We start from the raw sequence: 26,192 nt of genomic DNA, 5'->3' as shown, positions 1-26,192 counted from the left end.
GATTAATGGTCCAGGTAGACACGTTACATAACAAACAGACATGACAGTGATAAGAGCAAGTGTTAAGGACACAGCTGTAACAATGGTCGTTTTGTTAGCTAGTGCTTGACATGGCACTGAATTAAATGGATTTCACACTTTGGATCTCTTAAGCTTTGCAAAACACTGTTTGCTTCATTCTTTGCTTAGAAAAAAAACATTATGTGGGTTTGTTAAAGGCCTACAAGCTCATGTTTACTGGCATGCTCTCTAGAGACCGCTTCCAATCTCTGCCTTTCATCTCAATCAAGCCCTGAAGTGGTGCATCAGTTTCACGATGGTGCTTATGTTAAGTGTTTTGAATGCAGGCAATTGATCAAAGTCTTGTAATGCATATCATATCTAGGCCGTTAAATGCCCTTGTGCTTATTAGCTCCTTCTGAGTCTAGACAAATGCCTTTAGACGTGTCACTAGAAGCAAACTGAAATTCAAGAAGGTCTTATCTTATGGCCGTCACCATGGCTACAGGGAGAGCCATGGCCGTAATGGCCGATGGCCGTTACAGAATGGGAGAAGTATTCCAGAGTAAGTTCTTCTTTTTGGCCATCCTGCGCCAGCACGATTCTTGCGAAGGGTAACGTGTGATGAATAGATTAAAGAATTAAAGTCTGCTCCATAAGCTGATCCACTGATAAGAGGCTAATGATTTTCCATGTGTCAGCATGTTCATTCATGTGACCGGTGACAGCTTAATATGGGGATCAACATGGGCCTCATGCATACATGTGAAAAGGATAAAGGATAAATTATAAATGCTTCATCCTTAAAATGTTCCAGAAAAGACATCAGTGATGCTATGCAATCCACTATCAATAAAAAAGGACACACTGAATTTGCGTGATTCATTTCCACACAAATACAAATAAATTTTACACTTTAGGCCATAATTGCATTGATGCTTATATTATATTTATGTGGAAACCACTGGGCCTTCATAGAAGGCCTAATGATTTCTTTAGAATTAAAAAAAGCAAGCTTTTCCCATTGGTCAGGTCTTCAGGAGCTGGACTGAAGGCCTAATGTGTCAGATTAACCACCAGTATCAGTAGGAACTGATAGTGGAATCATAGTCAGATTTACAATGGATAGGACCACTTTCACTCTGGGCCTTCTGAAGGTTGTAGATACGTCACTGACTATGAGCACAAGTGGTAGGCTAGCCAATTAGTTTTATTACGATGGAAAAAAGGGGAAACAGCAGCAGTTCTTTGCAAAGGCTGTTTACTGAAGTCACTATAAAGCTGCTGCAATAACACATAAAATACAGGTTAATGTCCATTACAAGCTTCAAATAAAACAAGCTTCAAATGTCCACGTTAAATCTAGAATGGCCAAGCAATATTCATGCAAACTTGTGGGCTAGCAAGCACTAGCCTTATGATAGATGTTTTTGACCAGATCCTGACATTTATGGCCAAAACTGGAGACCTTACACTCATTCAATAACATTCAAAGCATTTTCAGAGATCCGGTTTGTTCAAGAAGTTGGTTCCTCACAAAATCACACTGTTTTCAAGTGACAACCAGACATAAAGTTCAGAAAGCAAGGCCTTCATGGTCCATTGGTGGCAAAATGGCCATGGAAAAACCCATTAAAACACAGGTAAAAGCAGCGCCCTATTTTACACCTGATATGTTCTTCGTGCTGCTGCCTTGTCTTGTTCATTGGCACCATTTTTTCCTTTTAAAAACTCTTCCAAGGTGATTGTGTTTTCTACAGTTTACCTAAAGAACTGGGAGTACAGCCAAGTCCACTATCAGAGGAAGCACAGCAGAACAACAGCTGTGAGAGCCCTTGCTCCCGCCTCTTTCTCTTCCTCATTTTTTTAATTTCCCTCTTTCAGTGTTCTCTCGCTCAGCCATCCCCTCCCCCAATCCCACACAGCCGTCAACTGTCTCAGACAGTGACACAGGACACCCTTCGCACGAACGTTAGTCGAAGTCACGTCACGTGAGCGTCTGGAGCTGGAAAATGTTTTAATGGCAATATAAAAACCTGTGTGTCTTTGCTGCGTCCAGTTCCAGCGAAAATATTCAGAGCGAAACTTGTCACCACCTTAATAATAAGGAAACTACTGATAATAAAACAATAATACAGAGAATACTGAACATACATGCTACCTAATAGTGGACAGTGGCTGTGGTTACTAAAATGCTGTAACGATACAATAATAATACAGTAATAATTTATTGCAATAATGTATCTGAAGAAAATGACTTTGTTAATGGTAAACTCATTTGAAAAGGATGAATAAATGTTAGAAAAAAGTTGACTAGTTCTAAAATGAACCATTTGTAGTAAAACCTCTCAAAATGCACATGTACTCAGACTGTTATGGCACCTGAAAACCATTATTAAACTACAGAAAATTGGATGCAAGTTGCAAAATAAATAATTAGTTCTAAAATCTTTTAAAATGCACATACAAACAGAAACAAAGTGCAACAAAACATGCTGTAAACAATTTTCAGCTCTCAGGTCATGTCCACGGCTCCATAACATTGTACTGAAGCGAATCCATATACTGTGTGTTTTGGATACAGTTCAGTCGTGTCGTTCTTCCTCAGGAAATGCATCAGCAGAGAACACTCAGCAGCATCTTAAAAGTGCAGGGGCCTTAACCGCCGCTTCCATGCTAATGTCACTGGGGAGCTGTCTAATAATAGGGCCTTTCTGTGGCCGTTTGCTGTCCTCATGTGAGGGTCATGCACAGGCTCGTCCTGCAGTCTGTTTACACACCGCGTTGCCAGGAAACTCCTGGTTACCATGTTTGTATACAGTCGAGTTTGAGGCGCACTGGTAGTGAAGTCTAATCTCACTGTAATCTCACTTTTTTTTATGCTATACTGTATGTCATAACAGTTGGTTACTATATAATGCAGCTAGGCAAAATGACTGTGTTAATGTCTCAACTGAAAACCATAACTAAACCTGAATATATTACAATATGGGTAATGCTTTCTTTTACAGTCCCCTAAGTTCTAGGTATTTAGTCTATGTGCTAGGCCATTATTTTGGGCAATGTGATGGTCACTGTCAGGCTAGAGTCTAGTTAAATAACACTGAAATGCCCAATATGTTCTAGGAATTCATTGGATGTACAAGCAGAGCCATGTCCAAAAGTGCTAGGTATTTATGTCAGGTAAAGGTGAGGTAAGCACCCAGACAGTCTACCCAATTTACACTGAAATTCCCAAAATATTCTAGCAAATAAGCCAACAAATCTTATTATTGGAGAATAATGTAAAATATCAAGGTGGGAATTACAAATATACCCACAACAAATTTCACTGTACTGCTGTAACTATATGGGAAAAAGATGATGCAAAGACACTTCAAGACAAGAGTATTACATAGTATGTACCCTGTCGATTCACCTAGAAACAAAATCCGATCTGGGCTTTAAAAGAAAGCAATGATTCTTTTACTGGGTACTTGCAATTTACTTTTCTGCTTAAACACTTGACGATACAGTATGAGTTTGTTTGTACTTGCCACCTTGTTACTCCAAATATTTATCCAATTATGAGATATTTTACTAGTTCTAGTTACATACTGTCTGTGCTCACTCCCATTTACAAAAAAATAATTACTTTGTACTTTGGAGATTTTTCTACACACATACTTAGCGAGTTCCTGAAATCTTTTGCATTTTGGTGTAATTTAACTAGATTATCCTTGCACTTACCACCATTCTCTCCCAAAAGAGTTACCTAGTACTTTAGAGTTTGTACCTATAATTTAGCTGGATCATACTTAGAACTTAGTTGGTTCATACTTAGAACTTATCAGACTGTAAACCAAAGTGTTGTCACAATATGTTGTCAGTATATTTCACAATATAAACAGAATATATTTGCAAAATATAACTTTTTCGCTGCACAAATATATACCACTCCACTACTTTTACAAAATGAGTGTAATACCTGAATAAATATCACCATGGTATTGTGGATAAGTGGTGAAAAGTGATGAAAAGAATTTCATTTTGATACGCTGCTCTATCAACCTTTCGAGCACACACCTTTTATGTACTCTCCTATGAAGGCTGACAGATGTACTGACAGGGGTTGAGGACAGTCAACAGTCAGTATCAGTGGAGCATGCAGAGGCACAAAGGGCAAGGGCAGAGGCCTGAGAGACAGTGCAAACAGAGCTTTACCGCTGAGCAAACAGACGGATCACAGCAAGTTCTGCAGAGCGCCTCACCTTGTTGCCTGCCCGAGGGCATTCCTGATGTCAGCAGACAAAGCCCGACACCTTCAGCCATGCCAGAAATAGCTCAGAATCAGACAGCAGGCAAGCCAGTCGCAGACATGTCAGAGACGTGTTAATTATGGGGCGGGCCAGCCGACGGCATACTCGCATGCTTCAGGCTGCAGGAGCTTAGCATGTTGACACAGTAAGGAGATCATGACAATCAGTAAGGGCAGTGGTACCAATGGTAGTTAGTGATAGGGCGGCATTACAGGGTGGGCTGGAGGAGTTGAAATGAGTTGACATTGATTATTAAATATTACGCAATACAGCTGGTATATTCAAAATAAATATATTAAAAACATGAAAAAATAGGAGTTATAATAGTGTCACAAAAAAGAGGAGAAAAATATACAGTAGATCTGTCCAAATGAGCCACACACTCAACAGGAGAGCCACTTTTAAATGTTGACATTTATGAAGTTTAAGGGGTTCAACTACACATTCATAAAAAAAATACTACCTATCTGGTGCAGTTTTTCCAGGCCTTCCTCAGAGATGCTCTACCATACTTTTTGCAGCGCAGCCCAAAACTTTTAATGGGTTTTATATACAGTTTTAATGGGTTTTTATACAGTGCAAGGTGCTGTCTCCGTAGAGGCTGTTTTTGTCACTCTGCTTGCCCTGCAGCCACTCTAACTGTATTTGTTCCTTATGTATGTATGCTTTTGACAAATAGATAACCAAACCACACAGTGTACATGACTGGTAGTAGGATCTGACTTTGCACAACTAGGTAAAAAGCCAGGTTGTATTTCTCAAGAAAAAAGATTTAAAATTTCATTTAAAAGTGAAACAGTAATAAAAGGTCTGAGATGTTTTTAAGATAAAAGGAGACTTTGGGTGTGGCTAGCCTTTTCTCATTGTTTTCACTTCTCTAAAAGCCTTCTCAATGAGCCTGAATGTGTCCAAATGACACACAAAATATGGATGATAGGCGTATATAATAGGCATGAGCGTTCTCCATATAAAATGGGTCTGTTTTCTTTTATTTTTGTGATCAGAGCATGGTTAGAGGACATACTGTGCCATACTGGGTGACAGAAACTGCCAGTTTTTCTTCCCTCAGAGCTGGTCGACTTTTTCCATTTCACCATATAATGGATCTGACCACTTCTATCCTGTTTGAACTGGGATCAGACTTTCCATATGGGCCGAAAAAAAAAAGCTAAAAATGACTCAGGGCTCATTATGTAACAGTTACTGGCAAAGAGTGTGAGAGGGCAAAAGACTCAGCCATTGTTTGCAATAACGTTTGGAATGTTGTTAGTGTTAAAGTTAAAAATAAGAACAATATATATTTTTAAAATATATATTTTTGTAATTAACAGTTTTTTAAGAGACAAAAAAATAAAACACAGAGATCAAACAGTAACAAAAGTTTTAAAACATTACTGCCCAGTAAAATGCTGTTAACAACAATAACAACAATCCACCACCTTTCATTTATTTATTCATGAAAGTGATTTATCAGGATATATTTATGGACATTACACAGAACATACTACACTTGGATAAGGAAGGAAAGGTCAAAGAAAATAAGTCACAAAGAAGTGGTTTCCAAAACTGTAGTTAAAATTGTTTTTAACAAATATAGAGAAACTGGACTCCTAACAACTAATGCTGAGAAATGGAAATGGAAAAAACGAAAAGAAAATCGAACAAAACAGCTGCTGGTGTCCTCAGAACAATGGACTGGCCACCCCAGAGTCCGGACTTCAACATCATTGCATGTGTTTGGGATTACTTGAATTGTGAAAAGTGATAATTTCAACTAACTTCCAAGACTGAACTTTGGAGGTGTGGATTTCTTTGAAAAACTGAAAGCAAGTCTCTGGAAAAACTATGGAAGCTGTAATGAAGGCAAAGGATGGACACACTAATTATATTTAGTAGTTTCTTTTTTTTTTTTTAAATTCATGTTTTCTGTGTTTTTTCTGAAATTGAAAAATGAACTTGAAGCATTTTTGACTGGAAATTGAATAAATACATAAAGATCACTGACTTGCACAGTACTGTGTCCCTTCACTCAGTCAAGCTGAGCTGAGATTAGCTTTAGTATTAACATAATACACTGGTGTATTCATTGATTATTGGCATGCAGTTGGATGACAGCATAGTCAGTCTATACAGTACCCGTAAGGAATAACGTGGGCTAATGCACAGTCTTCACCTCTGCTGACCCCTGTGTACATAGCGTGTTTCTGGAGTGTTGGCAGTGTGCCAGCGTCTCTCCGTCTTTGTGGGAGCCACCTCCAGTATGTCTGCACTTCCAAATTGTTGTGGAGATAACATGACAGCTAGCTGGCTCTGAGCTGTGCCTACGTGTGCAAATCCTACACATCAGCTACCTCCATCTCTGCTCTGTTCTTTTCACTTGCATGCTTCTCTCTGCCTGGTTAACTCCAGTCTGAGCTTTTACGTCACTGCCTCGGCTACCTGAACTTGTATAATTTTTTTTGTTCATGTCTTCAAACCGTTAAATCCCCTCTTTCTAATGCTAAGAATGCAATGATAGGTACACTGCAAAAAGTAATGCATTGAAATGTGTGCATTTCTTCATTAATAATACATTAACCATCAACATATAATGATGTACACATTCGAGTGAAATAAATTCAGTGCATTGCTTATTTTAGTGACATGCACATGCAAAGACATGAAAATACAAGCCTACAAACGTGCAACACATGAAAGCACATATACCGGCAGTGAAAGGCTGGATTTCAGTCAGATCAGAGAGCTGCGCAGAGTTGGCTGCTTCCTCTGGAATTTCTCTTGAGCTAAGCTCCATTCATGGCCAGAAGCAGGGCTGAGAATGTGTGTGTAGGGCATCTGGGGGGAAAGGGAGAGGGAGGTAAGAGGAGGCGGCCTGGGCCAGGTGCACTAAATCTGCCCTGCCTGCAGCCTGCAGCCTGACAGCAAACACTGAGCCAGAGCGCGTGCCTCTGCTTTTATAGCCTCCAACACTTTCACTCACCATTCTCACTGAAATGCTGAAACTAGACCAGTTTAGGAAGTGCAAACAAACTTTATACGTCCTTGTGTGTCTGTGCAGTCTGTAAAGTCTATGTGCACAATAGACAGCATCTTTCAAAACCCTCTTTAAGCCTCTAGCACACTGCAGAGCTGGAAACATTTTCTTTTACTTTTTAATGAAGCAGGAAAACATACCTGCAAAGGTTTTGTTAAATTAAAACAACTGTCTGCTAATACTTTGAGTATAGTTTGAAGTAATCGGCTTCATGTTCAACAAAGGATCTAAGGTAACACTTTACTTGAACTACATAAACATACTATAAATATGTGCTGTCATAAGTTGTCATAAGGGGACTCTAGTTCTGTGTCATGACCATTATGATGTCTGACCTGGACATAATCTTAACAACTCATGACAGCATATGACATCTGACATGACATGGGATATGGCATGATTATGTCTGTGGCAGGGTTCAAGTAAAGTGTTACTGTATCTCCTTTGCTATGGATAGTAGGTTTTAAATAAAAATGATTTGATGTTTTTTTCCTAAACTTTTGTTAAAACTTTGGAATTTTTTTTAGAAGTAGAAAACCAGTTGCTCTTTATATGGTGTGAGCATTTCATGATGAATTGAACAATAAAAAGATTCAAAATTACTTGGAGTAAAAACCCATTTTGTTAATTTCCATTAAAAAATAATTAGGATAATAATAATAATAATACTCTCAACAATGGTAACTAGTTTGTTGTGATAGCAGTGAAATAGCACCACATTATTGGGCTAATTAATCTTTAATAGGTTGACCTCTTGAATGTATTAGTCAATTCAGCAGTTATTAATCTAACTTTTATCTTATCATTAAATAAAGACTTATTATTCAGTAACTACTATGAAATTAATATATACATGCTCCAGCCACAGTCCACTATCAGTCCTCCACCCACAAATACAATCTTTCACAACATCTATTATGAGATTGGGCAAGCTTCACAGAAAGTTGCCAAATATGACTTTCAGTCTGTGATTTTAGGTTGGACTTTAGATTGGCAAAGTAGTGTTGACATTAAGGTTTCCAGTTGGGTGGCTGGTAGCTTAGGAGCAGTGAGCCTGCACCTGGAAGGTAGAGGGTTCAAATCTCAGGGCAGACTGTGTATACCTGCTTGAGGCTTTGGGCAAGGCTCTTAAACCCCACTGCCCCAGGTGGTGCTGGTCATGCAGTGCTACTACCAAGACTGGGCATAGTTAGGCTGCAAAATGACAAATTTCCTTCGTAGTAGTGAATCAAAAACAATGACTTTGCCACCGTGTTAACTTTATCTCAATTACAAGAAGAAGAAATTATATGCTATCTGTCCTACTAGTGTGATCTTTCACACACATACAAAATAAGTATCATTTGAATTTGCATATTTTCACAAATAATTCCTTCTCATGTTGAATAGGATTTTTATGCTTTGACAAGCTTGTCCAACCTAGCAACAGTTGTCATATAAAATGCACATTTGTGGGCAGAGCATGGATAGGTCAATCCTAAGCCATATATGGGCCCTTGCAGTTAAGATACTGTAATTTAAAAAACAAAACATGCTTATGTGTATTTAAAAGAGTTTGAAAAGCTAAGTGTCCCCATACTATTGCAGGGCACTCTATAATATAAGACGTAAAATAAAGCATTACTCTTTAGCTTGTGGTCTGTAAGGTAACTGATACAAAAGACATTGACAAATGCGACATAAGCCCAACATGCTTTGTTCTCCTCCACCTTGTTCTACATTATTCAATTCGCTAAGTACAGAGATATTAATGAAAGCTTTGATGTGACTAATTGGAGCATGACTAAGCCATTTGCCTGATCACACAAGTTCCTTCACAATAAACACAGAACCATTTTAACTCTAGCTGCAATACATCAACGTCAGTTGCGGTCGCTCATATTTCTAGAAAACACCTTGTCATCTTGGCCTGCCTTTTTTTCCCCACTCCTGTCCTGTAATGCTAATTGCACTTGCGCACACGAGGTAATGAACTCATTAAACTGTGGTTGTCAAGAGACACAGTGAAAAGAAATATTGAATTTCAATACATTTGCATTCATTTTCAGGCCTCATTGCCTGCAGCAAATAAACAAGACCTCCTCCAGACCGGAGACACCAAGGAGTACCTGAGGAAATGAATAAGATGCGGTGCACGTACAAAAGTGAATATATGTGGTCGAGTCTATCTGGAGGGGAGATGTGCTCTAATGAGTGAATTTGGGCACAGGCTCTGAGCCCCATGAAGCCTCACTCTGCCCTGTGTGCTGATGCCAGCCAGTCTGCGTGAGAGCGAGTGCTCTGACATCAAAATTGCGCCAACCCACCTTCCTCCTGGCACGTTCTCCCTCTGTCCGGGCCAAAACACAGACAGTGGCCGAGCCCTAAGCACTGCTGCTTTGAAAGCAGGAAAGGCAGGGGCTCCTTGACCACCCAAACAAAGTCCCTGTGGCGTGCCCCACACCTCCTCTAGTCCAGCCATGCTGGTCAGTGACGTTATCCACCGCAGGGCTGCAAAAGGAAAACTAGCATAAGCATAAGTCTGAATTATATGACTATGATAACCTTGTGAAAACTGTAAAGTTTAACTGTTGTTTTATATTATTTAAATGCAGGACTGTGTGTAACATTTTGAGCATGTAGCACTGGTGCTATAAAAGTTGCTTTTTTGACACTGAGAATTAAAACTACATAAAATGTTTCTAAATAATCTCAATAAGTGGAACAAACTGTCATTTTAACTGTGAAAAAAACAACAAAAGCATTGTAATAGGTTTGTAAAAGGTTTGGACTTGTTACTTTTGTGAAATGTACAGATGTTCTTCTTCTCCATTATAATTCAGATTAATTACAAGGGGGTAGTATTAACACTGAAGTAGCATTTTATCAGCATCTTTGAGCATAAAGAAATCCACACCAGTAGGAAGCTTAATTTTTTTGTCAAGTTTTGTAAGAGGGTTGATCTCCTGGAGTAGGACTGGGCAGTCCTAGTTTAAACAAAAATGCACTAAAAAATATAGTGATAAAGATAGGCCTACCTGTGTAGCCATCATCAATTTTTCAAAGGCACATTTAGCTTTTGTCAAACCTTAAAACTGTCGACACATTTACCTATGATCAGACCCATCCAGAAGCTGATGGATATGGAGATGGTAGCCATGCTCTGGCGTACATGCGTTACAGAGTGAAATGATACTGGGGAGGCAGTGTTCAGGCTCGTGGCTTCCTCAGGCCAAGCTGCAGATGGGGTCAGTTATATAAGGCTGCCGTGACAGCAGGACCCACTTTCTTCAGAAGCAGCTCTCTGTGCAGCTGAGCCCATAGGAGGCCATTGTGTAACAAGAGGCATCGATTAGTGTAGCCCAAGAGCATTCACGCGTGAGTAACCCACTCCGATGTTTCTGGGCCTCCGCAGAAAGTAATGCATTATTAATTGAGCTTATTTGCAGCAGCACGGCTGCTGCTGCATGGCTGCAGTCACATCTGGAGCAATCCATTTTCATGCCTGAGCAGCAGGGGCCAGTTTGCACATGAACTGTAGATACTGACAAACTATACAGTAGCCTCATCAGAGACGTGCTGTACAAAGTTCCTCATGGAATCCATTCTGCTTCCAGGAAAAAAACATCTTTCTGTAAGGTGAACTCAGATGACCCTCCTATAGCTCACTCCTGGTGTATATGCCTTGAAAGTAGTCCATTGAAACAAGAGAGAAATTCTGTCAGAGTGGTTTCTAAACTTGCAGTCCTTACAATTATGTGATTAATTATGTAATGAATACCTAATGTAAAGTGAATACGTAGCAAAATGACAATAATAACTCCACATTTCTAAGGTACAGTCAACAGTTAACCACAACATTACTAGCTAGGAATGCCTATACTCAAGTATGCCCATTCATGAAGGTCATTATGACAGATTTAGAGGGACTTTCAACAAGGATGTTCCTCATTTATCAGAGCGCAGTCACGCTGGATAGTGAAAGCATAATTCACTCTAGGACACTGGAGAGATTGTGCTAAGATTGATAGAAGCTAATCAGATTGGTGAAGCTGATTGGAGTCATTTGCGGTTGGGCTACAGCATGGGATTTAATCATGCACCTTCAGCTGTGGGAAGTACTTTTTTGCTTTCACATTTATTCGTTTAGCTGTTTATTTAGTTTCTCTTATCTGAGGTGCCTCACAAAATGTGCAAAATAGCACTTTTTCAGTAATGCAAAGCTGTACAAGAGGGCTTCTTTTAGTGCTTGACTTCTCAAGGCAAACCTAGAGTGCAAACATAGTTTGTACTCTGAATATTTTTAATTAGGAAGATATATATCCAGAGAAGACTATGCTGATATGGCAATATGTCATAACTGCATAATATTATCATAGTACTGATATTCACCTAAATTACACTCACAAAAAACTGCAGAAAGAGACTTAAAAAAGCCATACATGTGTTTCATGCAAACATATAAAACCTTATACATTTATATTACAGTTTTTGTCAGGTACCAGGGGCCAATTGGACAAGTTCAGATGTTGGTAAGGTGTAACGTAAGTGTTTACTAAGTTCAGATTTATGCATTACTAAATCAGATGAGGTTGTAACACACACATTAGTCTGTAGCTTAGTAGCTAGTGGCAGACTTAAAAAATTACTGATCCAATTTACGTATAATATTAACCTCTTATGAATTAATAAACCAAAAAATACAGCCAAAATGCACTGACTAAATATGATATATTCAAAATGTAATTTTTGACAATGACCAGTCAAAATCCTTGTTTAAGCAAAAAACATAACTGTGACAGGTTTGCTAAGCATTGCTCTGTCCTGAGCCACCTGCACACTCTCAGCTATAGTTTTTGGCACTAAATCAAGCACATCTTAGCACACAGATAGGAGAGTTTAGCAGTGATGCTGTCAGCATTTTGGGGATAAATATGTGGAGGGGCCCACTGGAAGCGTATGAACATATCTTGTTTCAAGCATGAAAGTAGCCAAGAAAACCATATAACATTAGAAATGTAACGTAACTACAGTTATCCAACTCTCGACATTGTGCAATTATCAACCAGCTCATTAACACAGAAGGCATATGATAGACATTGAAGTTATGTTGGTCATTATTGCTCCTGCACACAAAGCAAGAAATAATTTTGTTGTACTTTAATGTGTTTAGGTGGACTAGCAGAACATGGTTCCTACTGCAGTTTTTTTAAAGAGATGTTCATCTTGGTCATAGTCTATACTTCAACTGATGCAGCCTATTTCCATCCATCCATGACAGAGAAGCTCATATTTCAGCCTGCCAACAAATTTGTCGTGCCTATCCGAAACAGCAGTCCTGATGCCACTACTGCCATAGAATTACATACAATTGATGCAACCCAGGTCAGGTCCAGACGTGTGTGATTTCGACTCAGCAAACCCTTACAGACCGCTCAGCATTTCTCTGCTGAAAAACGCTCATTCGGAGTTGGCGCAGAGGAGCTGAGCACAGCTGAACTTACAAAACAAGCAGACGTATGGCTTTGACCTCTGTGACTTTTTGTTCTACATTAACTTGCTCTATAGTCACACTTTCTAGGCTCCATAAAGCCCCTTGAGGGAAAAGTGTTGGTTGTTAGCTTTAACACATGCTTAACAGAAAGCTTTGCACGCCATGCTCAGATTTGTACACAGACAGACTTCTACAACCTTCACTCCACGACAGAAGTGACACCATAATGGATATGTTCACACCTAGTACATTGTTACAGTTAACCAAGCATGCAAGGCATTTCAATTGTTTTGCAATATCTACGCACCTAATTGAACTAAACTGAGCTGACTGTCTTCAGACACCAAACTTGTCTTGTCGATGAACTACATTTGAGGCAAGTGGGAAAGTGTAAATTAGTCACTGTGTCCCTTTAATATCCAGCAAGAACTGGGAATTCATGAATACAGTTCTATACCCCATAGTTTTGTGTGCGTGGGCCTCATGTTTGGAGGGAGGCTGTAGTTGGGTGTAGACAGGACAGATGTTAGCAGATGTCAGTGCTGCAGGGTCAGGGACAGGCCTACACCTGCTTCATAAGGCCATATAAACCTGCTTATACATATGCTCACAGGCCATTCGATAACTATTCAAATAGAGCCTTACATAAGTGTCCCCTCAGTGTCATCAGATAACGGAGCCACTAAACGCCTTACCAATCACGATAGCTCAATATGTCACATGACCGTCGCAGAATTATTTGTGTGGGTGTGGAAGTGAATGACGGCTGAAGTAGCACCTCGTTAGTGCGTGTTGATGGGAACACACAGACACGAGCCACATAGTGCTAAGCCCAAGGCCACATCAAGATGTTTTCAGGACAATGCAAAGTCTGGTTATAACGCATGCATAACATGCCACTTCGTGTGAAAACAGAGCAGGAAAGGAACAGTTCATGCTTTGCTGTTTATCTTCCTTCCTTTAAAGCTGTCACAGTGGCAAGCTTCAGGAGAAGTAATTACAGACCACTGCAAGAGGTACAGTCTGATGTTTTTGTGGCTACTAGTTGCAGGTTTGGACACACTTGATTGAATACATGTTTTTCTTAATGGTTCAGTTTTGATTTATAGGCTTCAAGGCTTGACATTTAATAAATATAACTATATTGTAAACAAGACCTTTGACTCCTCATGAACCTGCATAAGAGAATGCCAAATGCAAACCTGTATCAAGGCAAAGAGGGGGGATCCAGATAAAATGACCAATTCCTTATGCATTATTTTATGTTTTGATGCATTTGTTAGTGCCCTAAAATAGTAAAAGTACGTGAAATCCTTCTATGGAGTACATGTGTCCAAACCTTTGACCAGTACTTTAGGTGAAAGGTGACTGTTTGGTGAAAAACAGCGAGAAAAAATATTGCCTGCTGAGGAGAGATGCAAACAGAGTGCTTAAAAGGGTGGTGGGCCCAGCATGAACAATATTTTAAAGCTTGCCATTAACCTGTCTTATTGCATCAGGCAGGCAATTTGTAACAGGCTACCACTGTGCAATGTTCTCAGATGCTGATTTTCCCTGTGGAGTCCACATGACACTTTTTTGTCTCCCCTTTTCTATTACATAACAAAAGCATATTGAAATATTATTCCAAAGAAAAGCAAAATCGGTGGCTAAAGATGCATTTATATCACAAATTAAAGGACCTATATTATGGAAATACAATTTTTCAAATTAAATTAAAACATGCTCAAACATCAGAAGTTAACTCAGAACAAGCTAGAAAAAAACAAGAAATTAGGATATTGGCTCCTTAATCCAATTTTTCTGTGACACGGAGCAGACAAATAAATTCATAGTCTAAATGAATTATAGACTAAACCAATTTCTTAAAACTTACCTTATCCAGGTAAAGCCTTGCTCTCGACCCAGCCCAATCAGACCATTAAATATATTCAATAGATTAAAAGAAATTGGGTTTTAATCTCCCGGCTTGAATAGGCAGCTCCTGCTAAGACATGTTTTTTTGAAACAAGCGCTCCGCAATAATTCCGGACGTATAGAGTGATGCTGTACTGCATGATTGTGTTCTTTGGAATATGATCGAGGCTTTTTCCTGTAAGAGATTTCTGGCTATTCACTCATAACAATACTGTCTGCAGGCTGAACATTAGACTTGTATCAGTTGAAACATGTCGTCCGAAGTCTTTCAACAAAAACGCAATTATCCTGCGCAAAAGAACAAACACACAAGATTTATGGAGTCTTTAAGATGGGCATGATAATAGTTTCTTTCAAGAGATGCTTCAGGGAACAAAACAAGACAAATACTTTAATCATGGGGGTTTTATCTGGTTTTAGAGCAATATTGAAGCAGACAAACAGAAAACAGACAACTTGAACCATGTGACCTTGCTTTTATTTAAATATACACTTTGAATACACAATTTGAATACAGTATCAACATTTTTTTTTTTTTATTTAAACTGTACCGATACCTCCCCCCCAACCCCAAAGGTTTTTCAATTGCTGTCTGTGTAGTATGTAACTCCATGGCAAAACAAAGAAAACTGTATCAGTTTTACAGTGACTATTTCAATTAAGAGCCCTGATATAGAACTGCTGACCCTGTTTTGAATGCATTCGTCAGGCTACTGCTCATGTTTGCAGTCAGTGACATATTCAGGACTTCCAGAAGGCATAGAATGACTTTTTATTCATGAACGTGGTCCCACCCATTATTAATCAAAACATTATTGATTCCATTGTCAACTCCTATAGTTTAGTTGTTAATCTGATGCATTAGGCCTTCAGTTCAGCTCCTGAAGTCCTAACCAATGAGAGAATTCTCATGGCTGTATCTACCTAGATACCACAGAGAAAAAAAAAATCCTGATCAGATCATTTTCTGATTTTAACCCTTTTGTTATAACTTAACAATAGAATTAGAGTGTTACTACAACACTTCCCAACTAAATACTCCAAATATAAATATATTAAATAAAAATGCTAAAAAATACAGACATTAATCATTATTGTTTTGACACGTTACCATATTAGAACCACTGCTCGCCAATCGGGCATTCTGGGTATTTGTCTCGTTGTGCGAAAAGTCCGATAGAGCGTAGAGGCAAAGAAAAAAAGGAAAACATTTCCGAGCAGAGAAAGGAGAAAGGGTCCCTGTCTGTTCACTCTCCTCCCATTCAGCTTAGAGAATGAGACACTTTCACCCACGTCCTGACCACTCCAAACTTCCTGCACAATACTCAGCTACAGCCTGAGCCTGGCACCGAGATAACTCATCCACTACATCCCGCAATCCGCATTCAGCTCCAGCCATGAGCTTCCAGCCCCCCTACTCACCTAGCCTATTCAAGAGGAGAGACAGCAGGCGGTAAGTGCTGCACAGGCCAGGTTGTGTAAGTATCATTAGTGCTGACAGCTGATGGATTAGTTGCGTGGGTGTGCGGTGAGAGTGAAAAAAAAAAAAGAAAAACCAGAGTGCTCGTCTAACCGCTGCCACAATCCCAAGGTTAGGCTTGCAGGGCTTGTTCTACAAGGTGTGAAAATTGGTAGGTTCAAGTATGACTGTCATGAACAGGCTCATTACATGTCTAACCTCATTACTTTAATCAATGACAGATGGACTGTTCTCGCGTTCTTTGTTCTTGTGAACTGTGTAGTTACAGTCAATTTGCACTTGACAGTACAAAAAAGCACACTGTAAAAAATTAGGTGTTCGGCCTACTTAAAGGTGATATTTACTGATTTTTCAAAATTTCTGCATAATTAAGTCATTCAGATGTAAACAAAGTCATTTGGAATGGTTTGATGTGAAATACTTTGGTCTAGAGAAACGTACCGAATCAGAATTGTTAACAGTGATGGTGACAGGAACCAGACATCCAAAGATATTAATGCATCTAAAAGCTCCCTTACATAAAGTTATCACATGAAACTGTTACAAATACATTGCCTGTTGCCACAGACATTGTTTTACGATTGGTTTGATAGTGAATACAATGGGCCCCTGGTTCCTATCACCTCCATTGTAAAGAAATCAGAGCTGGTAGGTTTCTCTACAATTAACCATTTCATATCAAGGCACTTTAATTGACTTTGCTGACATTTTAGCTTTCTAAATTATTTAGAAAATTGGAAGAAATTGAGGAAATGCCTTTTTAAAAAACCAAACTCAATAGTTTGCATGGATCGTTTTGCAGTGTTTTAACATTTTTCGGTAAAGAACTGAAGTCACCACTTCTATTGTCAAGTCGGCTTAAGTAGGCTTACATCAATTTGCACTCTGTCAAATCTAGTCCAGTAAAATGGATGTTTTAACAAAAGTAAGGATATGGAAACATTACTTGGAAATAATATTTTAATATTGTGTTATAATAGATAACAGATTTAACTAAAATCTCAAGAATTATTAAAGTATTATTGGGCCTGGTAACAGTTTTTACAGTTCAGGGTATGTTTATATAAAGTGTTTTTATGTAGAAATTAACACTCTGCTTTTGCAGTTAACAAAACTAAGCACTAATATAATAACAACAACAACAAAACAACAACAACGACAACAACAACAATACTACTACTACTACTAATAATAATAATAATAAAACTTACAATACTTTTGCAATTTTAATTTTTGTAACTTAGGAAAGAGATTTTTAATGAAACACATGCTAGCCATAACATAATTATCAGTGTTGAGATGCCGTATCTGGTAGCTGACATTGTTACTAGGAAACAGAAATGGTCTTGTTACATAAAACATTACAGTGTAACCTAGTGTGGCCTTTCAGCGCTGTGCTTTTTCTATTTAACACCGTATCAGTGTTTAGTATAAGTCTTAAAAGGTCTTCAAAAGCGTATCACAGCAGCAGCCCAAAGCAATTGTTTATCTGAGGGAGCTGGAGACGTCTCCACCCTCACATGGTGACAGGGCACACAGTACAATCTCCCAGTTCCGTTAAAGCAACATGATGTGCGAGGCTTTGTTAGAGCTGGCAGCTACTTTCTCTCAGCACAATCAGTCATGGCTTTGAGATGCATACAATTGAGAGAGGGAGATGTCATATGACTAGTGCAGTGGTGCACTCTCAAAAATTAAGCTTCCTAAATGGTCTCTGGCTTGATTAGATAGTTCCAGGAAAAACGTTTAATTGGTAATGTGAGGCTCTTTAACCATTAACCCCCTTAAATGGCCAGGGCCCAGTGGTAGGCCCAAAGTTTGGTTACGGCCAGTTTAGATGGGTATCACATTTTAGGGAAAGCATATTTCTGTTTCTATAATAGCACATTTTTGCTTGGTGCAAAGAAACTGGCACTGATTTGATTTTTTTGTTGAACAGTTTGTAAGAATGACAAAAGTGTATGTACTAAAACTGAATGTACCAAAAAAAGTCGTTTTTACATGACCATTTTCCAACATCTGTTTTTCTCTTACACTGTTTTTGTTATCGTGCCTTGAAACCTAAAATATATGCAAATGATCTCTGTTCTGATTGGCTGTCCTGGATGGCACCTCATTCAAAGCACTCCAGGTTGAAACAATGTTTTAACATGAGCTAGCCTGCTCTAGGCTAAGTAGGTGGATATATGTAAATGAGTGATATGACAAAAACAGTACATTTAAAACAGGCTGTTTTTGCAGTGTAGATTCCATACACACAAATATGAACTGGGGCAGTGATGTTCACACAGTACATCAAACACTTCTAACTTTAAAATTCCCAATTTATGGACCCTTTAAGTTAAATCATTTTCCATGAAAGTACAGTATCTTTACTCAGGTGCTTTACACCACACTAAGCTAATGTGGCATATGCAGGAACTTGGCTGTCATCATACGTCTAATCAGAGGCTGTCAGGATGCTGCTTCAGCACAAGGCAGCAGCAGAGGGAGTCCTGTAATTATGGAGCAATATTATGCTGGCAGATCTGCGCTTTGCTTTTCCACGTTCGCAGCAAGCTACTAAAAAAAAACACCATTCCCTTGATGACGGTTACATAACAGCGAACTGTGGTGCTAACTGTACCTCACCACCTGCAGGGATCTCACCATGATGCACAACCTTGCAGGTTAAGAAGAGATTTCTCCTCTCTCCTCTGCCTCTGCACTGTCGTTATTGTTTCATACAGCAAAGAGTGATCAGCTCTCACCAATTAGCCTGACCACAGCACAGCAGGGGGCTATTGTCCTGGAGAGAACATGTAAAGACTTACCTCTCGGCAGAGCTTCTATGAAATCCAACCTGGCAGCTTCACAGAGTCTGCATAAAAACGAAATGTGACAAGAACTATTGACACTAATGTGTGTTCACTTCTTGCCTGTTAAACTTCTTTAAATAGGATCAACTTAGAGCTTTTATGTTTTCTACATTCTTAAAATTAAAGGTTCCTTGATGGTTCTTGGGCTTGACACATGAGTCTAGGAAAAAACTTTAATCGGTGTAGAACCTTCACAGATCTCATTGTAAAATTTTGTTGAAAGGTTCTTAGGGGACCCACAAAGGGTTCTTTTATGACATCATTCCAAAGAACCCCTTCTGGCACCTTAGTACAGTACTTAAAACTTTCATCTTTGTAGCGTTGGGCCAAAAGAACAGCTCCGCAGTGCTGACGTAGTGTATGAGTGTCCATCAGTGCGAGCTGTAGAACTCACTGCTGCATCACTCATGTCACGTAGAGGTAGTCAGTGTGGAGAAAAGGACTGTCTGGCCAGTGGGATGGAGCGATAGAGAGAACGCTGATGCTCTGACTTTCTGAAAAGTTATTCCGCACTCTGAGATAAAAATCACGTCGCCCAGATTCCAATCCGTGTTGATTATTTAAACCACCTTTATAAGACTAATGTTACCAGCTTATTACTTACCCAGAGATCTCAACTGATGAATATGTATTTTAAGGATTGTATTTATATTTTATATGTATTTTAAGGAGTGTTGAGTATTTTTAGTACCTTTGTAAGACTAATGCTACCATGTACCCCCCCCCTCATGTCACTGTCCATTGCAAAGTTGTCCTATAGACACCATCATATGCCAGTTAGATTGACATCGCCCTACCCCTATATCTTTGAGAGAGAGGAGAAAATCAAACTCCACTCTTGCTTTAGGTCTAAAAAAAATCCACAGGTGTTTTCTACTTTGAGAAGATAACTCAACGCTATTGATCTGAAAGAATGTGTAGCTGTCAAAAAGCCATTAGAAAAAAAAAGAAAGAAAGCTACTAGTGTTCTCAGAGCAATGGACTGACCACCCCAGAGAGAATGGATGATTTAAAAGAGGTAAAAGGTGGAGTCACTAAATACTGAAAAAAATGTATCTTATATTTAGTTATTGAGCCTTCTGTGTAATTATCTATTAAATATATGTTTTCTGCTCTTTTTCCTGACTCTAAAAAATGAATAACTAAGTAATTAATTGATTGCCATTTTGACTAGAAATTAAATAAATAAGGGGGGTCTCTGACTCTTACATAGTACTGTATCTCTACAAGAGAAACTGCACAAAGCTGTGGTGTTAATTTGGTTATATTCGTACAGAGTGATATTGATTTTTCTTAATAGAGCCTGGAGAACATAATAGCCTGCCAAAAGTGTCTCTGGGCCAGAGAGGGATTTGAATTAGTGAAATAGCAATTACAGTTATAGAGCAAAAAGTGACACAAAAGACTTGATTTGTCCATTGGGGCAGCTCTGTTGTCAATATAGCTGTAAACCTAATCAGCCAAAATCATTAGGGCTAAGGTTAAAGCTATTAAAAGGCACACCCATTCATTTACAATGAATCCAATAACTTTTTGCTAATAGAAACCTATTGATTTGATTTTAGGATGCTGTGGTATTTCATTCATTTTAGGCTCAAACGAAATCATTAATCTAATGCAGTATTTCCCTGGGGAAATTGTCCCAGTCAGCAATCTGAAACACCTATACAGAGGCTAACTAGTCAGTGAAAGCTCTTGATTGGCATGTGATGAAACTCTGTTTTCCATTTTTCATATGTAAATGAGGTCACTTCACACTTTCATCCTTACCATAGACTGCAGACATGAATCAATATACAACACCTAGTTTTCTGCATGGGGTCACTGTGTGAAAAGGCTGGACAGTACTGTCATTGAATAATGGAGCCCCCTTTAGGCATCCAGCAATAGTATGGTGTTATTTAAAGCAAGTATGGGGTTTATAAGCTTTATGTTATAGATATTAAAGTTTAGATTCTGTGAAAGTGGACTGTTGTGAGTTTTGTTTTGATTAAAACCTTCACCTGGAGCAATTCATTTTTCCAAATACCTTAATCTGATACTTACTCATAAAGCTGTGTAATGAATAACCACTCTAGGCCTAGTTTGCTTTTTATTTCATTGATTTAGTTGAGGCAAGACAGTGGGTTTCAGTGAGGGATGTCTGTCGTTGTGAATAATGTGAAAACTGCTTTGCGATATGTATTGACATGACACACATAACATTGCTGTTGCGACACAACATTGTATCTCCAAAATGCAAGATAAGGGAAAAACATACTTTGAATAGAAATTAGTAGATTTTTTCCAACTCATTTTGGTGCATTTATATTGATGCATTCATCATGAAATTTTTATAGAATGTAAAGGGCAGTTGGCATTTTTACATGCTATTTTAAAAAAGACAAAAATACAAAGTTTTGGTCTGCATGTGCATCCCAGCACGTGATAGTAAAGGTCCTTTAACAAGGCACGTTCTGTGACTACTTGTAGAGTACTGAATAGTGGAGTAAATGGTAAATAAGAAGCATGTGCCTGTCCTGATAGTCTGTGTGAAACACTCTCATGCAGTGAATAGGGTCTTCTGCCTGGACATGTCCTCCCAGGCCATTGGCTTCCTTCTTGACAAGGCATAACATGATTTATACATCCAATAAGGAACCTAAACCATCTGCTAGGAGCAGAAAATTACTGTCAGAAAGTAAGAACGAGACAGTCTACTGTCTAGTTAGCCAGTTTTCTGTACTAAATATAGTTGGTTTGTTAGATAATGAGACACTATTTTTGCTTAGTTAGATGACCTTTCTTTAATTCGAGCCTGTGCTTGCTGCATGAAGTAATATTTCAATCATAGAAAGGAGGGATTAGCAACAGATGCAGAGTAAGTGAATCTTTGAGGATGGTCTGATACTGTGGTAACATTGTGTTCCTATGAGCTTTCTGGACGTGGCTGATATTTGGACTACTCCCCCATTACTGCCTGCGGCCATGGATGAGCCTGGCTGTAATTATACAGTTTAGCCACTAGAGGCCGGAAATGAACCAATAGAGAGGAGTGAGAAAATAAAATAAGGAATGGAAAAACACGTTTGAAGGAACAACAGATTATAGGGAATAATAAACAATCTAGCTGCGAGATATGAATGCCAAATTGCAAATAAACCACTGAATTTTTCATCGCTCTCTGAACAAAACTTCTATTTTTCTTCATAGTTTGAGAATGTCAGCTGCCATTTACACAATGTGATTTATTTATTCATTTTCTTATTTTTATTTTTATTTGTTTATTTATTTATTTTTGATGTATGGACTGTCCATAATTACTTGGAATACAATATTTTTTGCATTAACTTTTGCATTAACTATGATTTTTTCCCCTTTCTCCTGTAAAGTTTCCATTTTGCAGAGGTTTTGCCCCACAGTAACAAGATATGTATATATGTAAATATTTATTTTAGATTTATTACTTCTTAAATGCTTAATTAAGTATTTAATTCTTTAACTTTCTACAGAAGAGTTAATGAAATATTAACAACATTAAAGTAGATACGATGAAGTCATTCAATTCAGGGCTGTAGAACTTTTCAGTTCTTTCCTTCTTGTTATTATTTCAGCTACTTTAGTAAAGTCTGCGTGCACTTTGTCAGTGCTGTGTGCTCGCTGCGTTACTTATCTCTGCAGTGCATGTTTTATTGTTGCTGTTTTCATGTTCTCGTTTCTGACCTACGGGTCGTTTCTGCTCTGCGGTGTTCCTTCAGCGAGTTCAGGGAGGGGTCAACGCTGCCAGGCTCATTTGCATAATTTATTCCCCGCGTCATGTGGCGTCACCACACAGCCGATATAAAAGCGGCGCTGCAGCAGAAATAGCATCATTCGCCGACAGAGTTTCGCAGAAACCACAGTAGAGCTTTAGCGCCCGGTCTTTCATAAGCATTTGCAACAAAGCAAGGCGAAGCAGCCGATAGTGTACCTGCTTTAGTGTTCTAACAAGTCGCAAACGTGGCGAAAAACATTATTCAGACAGCTTTAGTTCTCAACATGAGCACGGAGATGTTCAAAACGCCAATGGAACTCGCCGTTTATCAGCTGCACAACTTCTCTATCTCCTTCTTCTCGTCGTTCTTGGGAGGAGATGTTGTGTCTGTCAAACTTGACAACAGGTAAATATTGGATGTGTTTTACTCGAACCTGACTAGTTTGGGCATGTTTTGTGTTGGACTGGTACGCTGAACTTAGCCTACAGAGCTAGCCTGTTTATCGAGGGAACGCATTGTGTGGTGGCTTGTTGTGGTGTAAAGCGAAGTCGATTTAATGGTCGTTCTGAACATGTCTTCGCTATTAGCTTTACTTTTCTTGTTGAGAAATGCTTATGTGGTTTTGACTGCTTAGATAACTTATATCTGATGATGAGAGCCGTCTAGCTAATAAGCTGTGACAGACTCACTGTTTGCTGCTTTCTTTAGTCGTACTGTATATCAGCCTCTATTGTCTTTGGTATTACTCTGACATCTGTTCGCACCTACATTGTAAATTTTAAAGCAGCTCATAACTGGTTATTTAGTTCTTTGGTGATCTACTTATTTGCATCCCTCTGCCTGTTTGCCTTCTTTGTTTTTCCCCCTCTGTGTTCACTGTGCACTATGCACTACACCCATCAGTGTCACTTTGCCTACGTGTAGTGATTTACTGCTTCTGAGAACTAACTTTTCCTTTTTTTCCCTTTTGCAGTGCCTCTGGTGCAAGCGTTGTGGCCATAGACAACAAGATCGAACAAGCAATGGTAAGAGAACATTCTTTAAAAACCATCAACGTGCTCATAAAAATAAATCCCTATTTCCAGATGTAGCTAAATAACAGCGTTCTAAGGACGACGAGTTATTTCCATGACTCATTTGGTATTGTGTTAATCTAATAATTGTAAGCAGCTATAGATAAGTGATGCGCTTTCCTACTCATACTCTGGCGCGCCACATTCAATGCACATGCCCCTACGCGTGCTAGAATCATCTATGGCACTGTAACGAAAGTGGAACTGCATGCTGCGTTCTTCATGGGTGGCATGCATTCAGTTTGCTTCGTTTTTGTCATAGCCTGGAGCTCTCTGTTTAAATTTCAAGATCAAGCCCAAGCCTAGTGCTTTAGCTGTTAGACTAAAAAGTATGTTAAAGTGAAAGTAAATCTGAAATCTAAACACTTCTTTTGTTCTTCTTGCTCAGGATCTTGTGAAGAACCACCTAATGTATGCAGTCAGGGAGGAAGTGGAGATCCTGAAGGAGCAGATCAAGGAGCTGGCTGAGAAGAACAACCAGCTGGAGCGAGAGAACAGTCTGCTGAAGAACCTGGCCAGCCCTGAGCAGCTGGAGAAATTCCAGTCGCGCCTTCCCTCGGAGGCCCTGCTGCCAATGGAGGCCCAGGACCTGGAGGCCTCAGAGCAGGGCAGCCAGTACAGCGGCATGGGCTCCGCTGTGTAAGTGGCTCTGCCATGGGGCGGGCAGAGCCACAGCTCTCACCTGAAATGGACCTCCTGAGTCGTCGCCGTCATCGTTGTTGTTGAATGCGCAACTTCTGCACGAAGCTGGCTGTACAGACGAAAACGAACCTGACCAAAAACGAAAGATTACGATGTTCCAGTGGCCTTGCGTGTTCTGTAATATCCGACAATCTCTTCGGACTAACGCAGAAAAAGAGAGTGCCGTAGACGTCCGTACAATGGGACCACCAGCCATGCTGCAGGGGACCCGGCCTAGCCTTTCTCTCGCTCCCTCTAAACGAGGAGGAGAAGGCACTCGTCTGACGGGGCTGTCCCGGCAGCCTGAAGCCGTGAAGCACCACGGCCCGCAACGCCCTTGGCCCGTCCAAGCGAAGCCAAGGACACGTTCCCTAAGAGACTCTCTTCCAGTCTCACAAGAGCCCCACGTGGAGTTCTCACTGCTACAAGCTACTTGGGGTCACACAAGGCTCCGTCCTTGACTGACTATACCTAACTCATAGTCTCGCATTAGTGGTCCCTCGTAAACAAGACCACAATGTAGTTTGAAGACTGTTGAACTGGACTTTGGCAAGACACTGGTCCTCAGTGGTGATTTTTACCATATGATTCATAAGAATTACTTATTCTCTGCAGTTGGGGCTTGCTGCTTATAGGGGAAATACTTTTTTGTAACTGAACAAAATCAACTTGTTTATATGCGCTATGTATAAACTGATTGTTTTGTTGGGGTAGAAGTGTATGTATACATTTTGCTTAGTTCTGTAAATAGCAGATGATGTAAAGTGAAGTGCTTTGGAATGATGGAGAGGAGCATTTTGCTCTTGCTGAATATGCACTCCTGATAGACCTGATTTTGTGTTCTTTTGATGCCACATGCCAGCTTACCCGCTGGCAGGATTTGTGTGTATGCGTTGTTTTGTCTGAAGAGGAGGACCTCTGTTTTCTAACTACCAAAGACTTGCCTCATACTCACAAGCCAACCAGGACCATGTGTTTGTACACAGGGCGAAGGCATTTTATTTTATTTTATTTTTTTTTTTGTTTTGGTCCACAGACTTTAAAACATGGGTATTGTTGCTTCACTGTGTCCATGGAAAAGTGTTTTTCAGTGATGTATGGATACAGAATGCACACTGCAATAAACCTGATGTTTACACTAAAGTCTTATTGTTTCCAGTCCACTTACTGTTGGATACATTCTTTAACGCAGTAGATTCTACCTTGGAACAATTCATAGCTGGCAACTTGGACTGTTTTCATAAGTATTCAGATGTATTTTGAAATGGATTTATAAGACCCTAGGGGACATGGAGTGTTCTTTATAAATAAGAAATAAATTTTAAGCCATGTTGCATAATATTTTTCTTAGTTGTCCTCCACCCTTTAGTTATATAACTCTTATCCAGTGTCTTAATGGAAATCTAGCAAGGGCACCATGACTGTAGCTTTAGATGACACATTGTGGTATGTACAAGTTCTTTGATCCCTTTACATAGGGGAGAGGTACTGTGGTTTAATTGATCCACTTCAGCACACCCTTGTCATACATAGTTTATGCCATTGTAGATGGGATGTTATGCAAGGTATTTATGACTGATCTGTCCCACTTCTATATGTGTATATATATGCTCAGCTAAGTATCTTACACAGTGTAGCATTGTG

At 39.3% G+C, this 26,192-nt stretch overlaps 1 protein-coding gene across 2 annotated transcripts in view; it reads left to right on the top strand.

Moving 5' to 3' along the window:
- tsc22d3 (TSC22 domain family, member 3) overlaps nucleotides 1-25,691 on the top strand; it is a 38,527-nt gene extending 12,836 nt beyond the window's left edge. Inside the window, exons 1-3 of one of the 2 annotated variants that reach the window (XM_036568552.1) lie at nucleotides 22,894-23,199; nucleotides 23,768-23,819; nucleotides 24,256-25,691. In XM_036568552.1, coding sequence (XP_036424445.1) covers nucleotides 23,078-23,199; nucleotides 23,768-23,819; nucleotides 24,256-24,510 — 429 coding nt within the window. In that variant the 5' untranslated portion in view covers nucleotides 22,894-23,077 and the 3' untranslated portion in view covers nucleotides 24,511-25,691. Of the gene's footprint in view, nucleotides 1-22,893; nucleotides 23,200-23,767; nucleotides 23,820-24,255 lie in introns of those variants that run through there. The other variant, XM_036568551.1, reaches the window with a different exon arrangement.
- The last annotated feature ends 501 nt before the right edge of the window (nucleotides 25,692-26,192 follow it).

This window comes from Colossoma macropomum, unplaced genomic scaffold (assembly GCF_904425465.1).
Source record: "Colossoma macropomum unplaced genomic scaffold, Colossoma_macropomum, whole genome shotgun sequence".
In the NCBI taxonomy this organism is placed as follows: Eukaryota; Metazoa; Chordata; class Actinopteri; order Characiformes; family Serrasalmidae; genus Colossoma; species Colossoma macropomum.
The sequence above is the reverse complement of the archived record's forward strand: the minus strand, read 5'-3'. Positions and strand labels throughout refer to the sequence as shown.